The 9,523-nt window shown below is 35.5% G+C and overlaps 1 protein-coding gene across 2 annotated transcripts; it reads right to left on the bottom strand.

Annotated features, from left to right (window-relative positions):
* Window positions 1-953: 953 nt before the first annotated feature.
* Window positions 954-8,474, bottom strand: LOC107018062. Of its 2 annotated transcripts, XM_027916493.1 has the most exons (8): window positions 8,293-8,474; window positions 8,013-8,058; window positions 7,133-7,427; window positions 4,560-5,099; window positions 3,357-3,418; window positions 2,970-3,226; window positions 2,570-2,850; window positions 954-2,444 (listed from the first exon to the last, which is right to left on the bottom strand). In XM_027916493.1, exons 3-8 carry the CDS (start codon window positions 7,316-7,318, stop codon window positions 1,251-1,253), a joined length of 2,520 nt encoding a protein of 839 aa, XP_027772294.1. In that variant the 5' UTR covers window positions 7,319-7,427; window positions 8,013-8,058; window positions 8,293-8,474; the 3' UTR covers window positions 954-1,250. The 2 variants fall into 2 exon arrangements, with proteins under 2 accessions (XP_027772294.1, XP_015073911.1); XM_015218425.2 differs by lacking the exon at window positions 8,013-8,058 and having other exon boundaries at window positions 8,293-8,473.
* Between the last annotated feature and the right edge of the window lie 1,049 nt (window positions 8,475-9,523).

Genomic DNA, 9,523 nt, shown 5'->3' with positions numbered 1-9,523 from the left:
GTTGGGATTGTTGGTGTTGGATTTGGTGGGAGTAGTGATTGCAGCAATGATGGGACTAGACAATTTCTTAGCATCCTCATGGCAAAGGACAAGTTCATAGTCCAATAGTTTTTTAAACATTTCCTCATAGGAGATAGTCGTATGTGCACGAATTGCAGTAGAGATCTCACGAAACTTAGGACCTAGACCATTGATCTGCGTGAGGAGAAGGAAGGGAAAAAATTGGATTGTTCTCGTAAGAACGTGAAGAGCTCTGATACCATGTCAAAACACAATAGGTTCTGAAAAACGATACGTTATTAATGAAGGTTGAAAGGTATTAAATAGAGTTACAAAGAACTAATAAGACTCCTAAACTAACTGAACTACATAAATTATATGTGCTAATATGGCGAATGCATATTCCTAAATAAGCACGGACTATGAAACACTAATACCAACTTAATTATTAACTATTGTCTTAACTGACTTTTGATGCTCCAATAAATGAAACCGTCAAAATCAAATTCACGCTTGTTTACCCAAGTAATTAATTTTGATCGAACTTCAATCAACTTCAAATTTTAGAATTTATTCACCGCAAGCATATGGTTTGCGTCATTTATCGTGTCATCCTTTTCCACAAGTCATAAAAACCACATTTAAAGGCTATAGAGAAGATCTTGTAGGATGAAGGGATCCTAGAAGTCAAAAAAGACAGCAGTTACGTTGAATAAAATCACTTTTTTACTGCGTATACTACACCTACTTTACCTTTTAGTTTGAAGTGTAGATTTAATTAGCTCTCTCTAGTCTCTACCATATCACTATCATTTTTGACACAATTATTTTTCATTATTATGTATCCTATCCTGGGCAAGTTAGACAGATCACTATTATTTGGGCCACATTTAACACTCCTAGAAAAATTATTCGTCATTAGTTTACCAAATATCATAAAATGTGTTCCATCATGCCAAACTCTCACTATTATGATTATCAGCCTGGGATTTTATCACATTTTGCAAAGGTAGAAAGCTTACCAGCCTTGAGTTTATGAAGGAGTTTGGATTTGCTTGGCTTTGATCCAATCCCTAATTAGGACCTAAAGTGAGTTTACAACATAGCTTACCTGCAAACAGCTAAAATAAGAATTTGGGAAAATAAAAACTACCTGATTCAGCTAATCTCACCCTCGAGAAATAGCTGAGATACTTAAACTACTTTTATACAAGTTTAACCATTGTTGAACTATGAAATCCCAACTTAAGCTAATGCCTTACATTACAATCATCTGATATCGTCTCCTCTGATGAGGCGTCGCTATTGATGACAATCAGCTCAACTTTTTTATCTGCTTCTGACTTACAATGTTGCTTCCCTTCTCTTATAGGGAGATGAGCACAATCAGCATTACCATTATTCAGCTCAGTTTTTGGTGTAGTGTACAAGTCGCTCAATCTGTTCCTTGATTCACAATGAACTCGCTTAGGTTCAGAAAACGGTGGACCAATCCATGGATGGATAAACCATGAAGAATCTGGGGCAAATCCAGGAGGCCTGGGTGGGATTGCAACCACTTCCTTGAGCCAGTGAGGCAAATTACCTACTTCAGACACTCTGTTCATAATTCGAGAACTGAATGAACATTCAACACCTGAACCTGCAGAGTTCTCGGATTGGTTGAACCTAGCTCTTTTGCGGTTTCCCCTGAGACAGAGAGAATCTAAGGTCCCTACATTTGTTGTAGCCAGGTGAAGTAATTTGTGCGAAGTATTTTGAACATTTGGAAAATGAAATGGTATTTGGCTCCGGATGTTGTCTCCTGACTGGGAATGTGCATGCCCAAGTGAAAGTTTAACATCATCCATACCATGGGATGAAACATCACCTTTATTTAACTGTCTCACAGGGGAAATGGATTTTCCATGTAAAAGTTTCGACTGTTCCTCCATCCACCGTTCTGCCAAGTCTGTTGGCGTCCTCCACGAAAAAAAGCGCAGCCTTGGATCCCTCAACATCACATCCCAGTTACCTCTTCCATGCCGCCTCACGCCAATCCAAAGAGAATCTAGCTCCTCTTCTGACCACATGTTTGGAGTCCCTAATTTTTCTGCAAATCTCCTCTTGTTTCCGTTTTGAGATCTTGCTCTGTTAAGAATGTTGTCCAGGATCATTTGATGTCGATGAAGTATTGATGCATCAAGAGAAACCTGAGAAGCTGCTCCTTGAATGGATTCGCTTGGTTGATTCCATATGTCAGCCAACTGTAAGGATCTCGAAGCTAAAGCTTGACTTGGCAGTGACAAACCAAGAAAATCTGAGGATTCTGCTACAGTAAATGCACAATGTCTCTTCTCTTCTAATGAGGAAGCTTTTCCTTCTTTAGAATTAGCATGAGCACTCTCATTTTCCTGCAGGCTTGCTAATGGGAAAAAGTTGTAGGTTCTATCTTCCGACAAAAGCTGAAAGCAAACAATTTAATGCATCTCAATCATACGTAAAATATTCACTTAATTGAAAGTGCACAGCATCACAGAAAATTGGTAGAGATTAAGATGAGCAACAGTTTCTTTAACACTGCACATACCTGCAGTAAATCATTTTTCGAAGAATTGCTTTCACCACTATCAGCCATTGCTTTTTCAGATAAGCAACCAGTTTCAGGCAACTCTGCATGAATTGGAGTTATCTTCTCGGGCTTGTTGTCAAGTAATTCCAAACTTTTGTCCGAAGGCACCCTATGTAAAACCGTCGAATTATTTCCATTCAAGAAGCAAGGAGGGTTCTGGTGAACTTCCAGTGCTGTTGGGATGAGGCGTTCATCAGATGCTTGTTCCGACCTATTGCGGTCCATTTTGTCATCACTATCTGAACATGGTAATTTAAAAACAGAAGCATACTGAGAAACATAAAATTCATGAACACGAGTCCCTATAAAAAAAATATATATTAAATCCAGGAGGATAAAACCAAATAAAAATACATACCACAAGGTATAGATATATCTAAAGCTTGGGAACCACTGTTACTTGCAACCTCTAAGGGAGACGATATTGGCACTTCAGTTCTGGACAAACCATCAAAAGAAGGGTCCTGAGGGCTATGAAATGATGACTTCTTGAAAGTATCTGAAGCAACACCGTCATCCAAACCAGAGAAACCTACTCCAGAATTTGGATCAGCTACTTCATCGATTGGCTGAGCTTCCTTCACTAAGATAGGCTGTTCATTAACATCTAACAATCTGTACAAGCAAATCCAAGAATTAAAATTGAATATCTTCAACTGGGTTACATTTCCAGACAAGAATCTTTCATTAAACACCTGTCCCCTAGAATCTCTATAAGGCAAGAGTAGACGATAGTTAAGCTTACATCTTCATCTGTGCAGGTGATCCAGCACAAGCACATTGAGAATTGTCACCTCCGTTGGTTGTCTATAACAAAATAAAAACTTGGTTAACATTGGAATCACATGATTTTCTAGAGAATAATTAGCATGTAATCTTCATCTGGTGTTTAGGACTGAAGACGAACTGAGCGGCAAGCAGGTTCAACCAACCTGATTTATCAATGCCTTCACACAGCTTAACATGTCAAAGGAGAAAAACCAAGTAAACCAGTTCAAGCAGGATACAGAAAAAAAAAAAGTCTCATGCAAAGTGAATTTGTCTCTCAAATTACAGAATCTGTAGGCTAAATTCACATAATCCATTCGAAACTATACTTTAGTTGAGCCTTGTCTGGACAGAGAAACAGAATGTTTTGTTTTTGCACAGTTATTTTGTTTTCTTATACAAATATTCTTGATTTTCTATTTCTGAAAATAAAAACAAAACAAACTCTCGGAACATCCCAAAATAATATCTCCTAAAACTAAAACCAAACATACATAGAAACAGAATGACTTGTTTTTGCACAGTTGTTTTGTTTTCTTATACAAATATTCTTGATTTTCTGTTTCTGAAAATTAAAAAAAATTAAAAAAAAAACTCTCAGATCATCCCAAAATAATATCTCTTAAAACTAAATCCGAACATACATAGAAATAAAACAAACAAATTAGATGAAAAACAAGAAACATTAGTCTAAGTGCCTCATAAAAAAAAATCCAGACATCAATTTAATACCCCATACTGCAAAAGTCAGCAGCGTCTAAAGATTTAGCTTTAATCTGCATGATCGTGGTTACTAAGAACTTGTACAAGAAACACAGAATATAATATTAATAACGGTCGAAGGAAAAATGGGATGAGTAGAGATATTTGTCTCATGTAATCAAAGTAAGAATCTAGAGAAATACGATGGCTATCCTACAAATGCATAATCTATTTGTATTCTGTTTCTGCCATTTTTGCACTTCTAGTTTATGAATGAAAATAAATATAAAATAAATTAGAAAAGAATATGAATAATCAGCATTGATCTCCGAAAACTGGTTAGATATGTCTCAGATGGTTTATGAATTATTATGAATAAGGTTAATATGGCACACTTTCTAATATCATCTAAAAATCAACTGACAAAAGTTCTCTTCATTACTAGCAATGAAGTGGCTTTTCTAGGATAAGGATTAACCTCTGGATGCTTAAAATCTGCTGAAAGATCCACCGAGCTACTCTTAGCAACTGATTTCTCAGAGTCATGAGGAGCGACAAGACATGCAGTATTTTCAACTGATAAGCAAGCAACATCTTCAGCTTCAAGATTGCCCTTGGCATATGCCCGGCCTGCATCCTTGTCCCGCTTGGCTCTTCGCTGAAAAGTAATCAGACTGGAAGACAATTTACTTGTACTAACTGCATTTACAGAGGGGATCAGAGAGATGTCTTTTAGTGTGTCAACTTCTTCCAGACTCAGTTTAACCAAATCAGAGGAATCAGAATCCTTAAGATTGCATCCCCTCTCATCACCACCAGAACTTGGGGAGACCAAATCCTGTTCTCTCGAAGAATCCAATCCTGTCAACGGGGAAAGAGAAAACTTCTGGGTGCATTTACTATCACATATACTGCCTGAAATAATGCAAGAACATAATCTCTTCTGTGAATTCCTTGGTTCTCCTTCAGAGAGAGGCCCTTTGGAACCCTTTGAGGACTGATCTTCTTCAGAATTATCCTGCAAAGATGAATGGCAATTAAGCAACTTGGGAAGTTTACACGTAAGACATCTTTTCTAACCTCCAGTATCATAATCCGGTAGAGGCAAGAAGAAGATTGTTTCAATGAAAATCACAATGCTACCAAAAGTCACATTGAAGCTCAAATCCATCTCTCAGGCTAAGCTTGACTATCTAACAGTCACAGTCCAAAAAGTCATGATAAAAATCCTGAACGCATCATACAAGTATAAAATAATTTCAATAACTCAATTACCCATCTGCTATCTTGATTTTGACAAGGAACAGGCAATTAAATGTGCAAGTTGATACAAATAATTTTTCAATGGTGCGCACTATTTCATCCTTAAAAATACAGAAGTAAGCTTAAAAGAGAATGTTGAAATGCAACACACGTCCAATCAGTTGTTTCTGCATAAGATGCGTGCACGCTTGTTCAGTTCTATATTTTTCTCTACTCTTTATCTTTCTTTTCTCTTGCTTTATAATGCGAGATAGAGAAAGCAGGAAATGTGCATAGGGTAACTTGAAGAAATTTAAAGGGATTATGGTGGTCCAGCTAGGCTACAACGGAGCAGCAGGAAAAGAAAGAAGTATAGAGATCAGATGAGTGATGCAGCAGGATTTTTGAAGGTGGGTGTAGATGTGAGAAGACCAATGAAAATGGATAGCACACTAGTAACAAAGGCCTAGAAAAAAAAAATTGACAAGTTGTGTGAATGCTTGTGTTAAATTGATTTACCTTCAGATTAACAAGGTTGTCTTGTGTTAACAGATCAGTCACGATTGAAGAAAGCATTTCCAATAGTTTTACCAGTTAAATACTAGGAACTGTCATAAAAAAAAATACTAGGAACTCAGAAAATAAAGGGGATGACTGCATCTTCACAATTAACTTGATAGTAGGACGAAAGAGGGAGAAGATTATATACCCTATTTAAAAAGTTCAACCAACATAATTCAGCAACGGTTTGTTTGATTCTAGTAGTAGCTTATAAACTCAACAAGTCATTGCTTATCACGTACAAAAGAGAGATTTTTCTTAATTGATATGTCTGGACCAACTTGCACGCTCCTCAACCATTCAACTGGGCAACTTGTTGAATCCACTAGCACAAGATTGCGAAAGTAATCCTACTCGCTACGTTCAGAGAAAATGAGCTCACATCAAGGGTTGTAGCTGGGATTTGACCTTGGGATCCCTGAATTGTCACTCCCATGCTTCAACCACTACATCAACTTTGGACCATGTACAATATAGCAATAGCTTTCCGAGCTATAAAAAACTTAGTTTTCTGACAGAAAGTGAAAAATAAAGTTCTACTTATGAAAACTCTACCCAAGTCTAAGCTCTAACACTTCCCACACCAATTTCTAAACCCACACCCTGTCATAAGGAGTTCTTTGGTCACTATTGTTTCAGTCAGCGTGCACCCACCCTACCAGTTTTATCATGTAAGCACAAGCAGCCATGTTTCAGTATATACAACTTAAGGAATTCATCACAAGAAGAACACCATGAACTCTTGAATTTACCCTAAAATACTCTCCATCCTAGTTGTCATTCCAATTGCAAGTAAACAATTTCCACAAAGCAAAACAATGAGAGAGAGAAAGAGAAGCACAGATTAGACGGCCATTAAAGACAGTAGCTAATAATCATATAGTATAATTAGCTTTGAATAATGTACGTTTGAAAGTAAGAGATACAAGTGCTGGGATCATGCACCACATTACACATCTGTCTTTACTGATTATGAAGAATCACTACTAAGTTGAAATCTCGGAGATGATCATCCATATGTAGATAACGACTTAATTCAGAATAGTTGCCACAGTTTCATTAACAAATGTGACGACATAAATTAGAAGATGACTATCCAAAGAAAATCAAGCCACAAGAAAGGACCTCATATAACAACTACTACTATTACTACTACACCTCAATCACAAGCACAACAAAGACCTCATGCCGCCGATATAATGTTTGGTTACCCAAACCAAATGGAGTACGGTATATCAAAGATCTCACCTCAAAGTCTTTCTTTCCATCCTTGAAGCTAGGGTTGTCATACTTCTCCTCTTCCTCCAGCAAAGGGGCCACAGCTTTTGATTTCATACACTCCGAAGGTGTATTATGAGTCCCATTTTCCAAAAAAGGATCAGAACCTGGTAGCTTCTTTCGCTTGTAAGTCAAGAACACTTTTTTCCGAATCATTAAGCTTTCGAATGGTCATACAAAGAGGTATTGAAACTTCCACAGCAAACTTAAATCAACATGAATTGCAAAGTCGTCGAATTGAAGCTAAAGCCACACCAAATATATGCTGCAAAAATCAGAAAAAAGAAACTACATCAAATGACATCATGTGAGCTCAACATTTTTCGAACCACTTTTCACCTCATCATGAAATCGTTATTGAATTTTACCTATGTGTGCTATTAACAATCTTGGGCAAACAACGTGAGAAAAAGTATAAGCAACACTTACTCTTCAACCTAAACCCATGCAAATAACTGCTTTCTCTATCCTAATTTATACGACTCACTTCCCTTTCTAGTCGGTCCAAAAAAAATGACACATTTTTACATTTAGCAACAATTTAACTTCTAAATACACATTTTACCCCTAATGAAATGAGTTATAGTCACATAAACCTCATTTTTTACCACAAATTTCAAAAATCTTTGTTTATTTTAAAAACCCAAGAGTAAGTCAAACTACATCATAAGCAATGGAAAGGACGGAGTATATATTCAGGGCTAATATGTATAAGGTTATCTCTTCCAATTCAACAATGATGATTATAGGAATTCCTAAATAAGCAAGAGTAAAACTTTACAGAATCCATAACTTATAAAGCCAAAACCTTTAAATAGCACAAAAAAGAAAACAGAAAAAAGAAAATCACCTTAGCTCAACATAGAGCACCAAGAAATTTGAAGTACCAACATGCACTTCATCCAAGATTTTTTGTCAAAAAAAAAAACAAAAAGGAGAAAATAGTACAGTTATCAGCAAATAAAGTTATTAAAATGGAAATTTTCCCCTTTTATAACTGAAAAATTAAGAGGAAAAAATAACAGATAATGAGTACTCTACAGTCTACAGACACAAAGCAAATAACAATATGAAATCTTTCTAACAAAAAGAAGAGAAAGTTGAAAAAGGAAGAAAGAATTTATGCTTACCGGCCGGAAACGGAGAAAGACGCCGGCGATAAGGGAAGCGTGAAAATTTTCCGACAAGAAAGCTCAGTTTGAGAGAGAGTGTAGTTGTACTCACTTGTCTGGTCTCTAGAGTACTGTGCGATTATAGGGAAGGAGAGAGAGAGTATGCGTTCTCTTTTTGGACTCTTTCACTTGGTCAGCTTTTTCTTTATCACAATAAATAAAGAATTTAAAAAGTTATTCACACATTTAAATATTCATAAAATAATGGATTATATGCGTATGTATTTAAATAAATTTTCAAAATTAATATAATTGAATTAATTATATAAGTCCAACAAATACAACTCCAATTTTATTGGACTAATTCATAAATCCACCGTTTACTTTTACTAAGAACGCTAACCTAATTGACAATTTCGTCCTTAAATTGATTATTTCGTGTACATGATGAATGTTGATTTTCTTCAAATAGAGATATTTTTCTAGAACGTTTGCAATGATATGGAGATATTGATTAAGATGTGTGAAGTATTATTTTAAAAAACGCTCAAAAAACTGAAATGATGTATTCTCCAAGTATTCAAAAGGGTATTGTTGATTTTTGTGCTAAGAAATTTTTTTAAGCGATTCTTAAAGATTTAAATAGGGATTATTTTGAAATGTTAATCGATGAATCAAAAGATTTATCACATAAGAAGCATATGACATTTGTTTTGAGATATATTAACAAAGAAGGCGAAGTAATAAAGTGATTTTTAGTATTATTGTCACATCTGGGTTTACCCCCTAGACGTAACCGGCGTCGTCATCCTTTTGAAGGACTAAGACTAGCCTCTTAGTTTCATGTCATTCATTCATAGGTTGAAAAATGCAGAAAATTTAAAACTTTTATTTCTCTACTTGGAGGTTTACATGGACCTCTACATATACATAATAGGGAAAAGGGTCTGATATACCCCTCAACTTTGTCATTTAGAGCTGATATACCCCTTGTTATGAAAGTGGCTCGTATATACCCCTACTTGTAAACAAATGACTCACATATACCCTTTTCCTCTAACGGAAATGAAAAAAAAATAATTTTAATCTAAATTTTTATTATTTTTTTCTAAAAAATATAATACCATATGAGTTAATTTAGTCCTCGTCAAACATATTTTTTTTTTAACCTTTTTTTGTTTCAATAACTAATTTATAATTATTATTTTGATAATCAAATTTATTTATGTTTCACTAATATTCTTGTAAA

The sequence above is a fragment of the Solanum pennellii genome, chromosome 4 (assembly GCF_001406875.1).
Source record: "Solanum pennellii chromosome 4, SPENNV200".
Classification (NCBI taxonomy): Eukaryota; Viridiplantae; Streptophyta; class Magnoliopsida; order Solanales; family Solanaceae; genus Solanum; species Solanum pennellii.
This window is presented reverse-complemented; position numbering and strand designations above follow the sequence as displayed.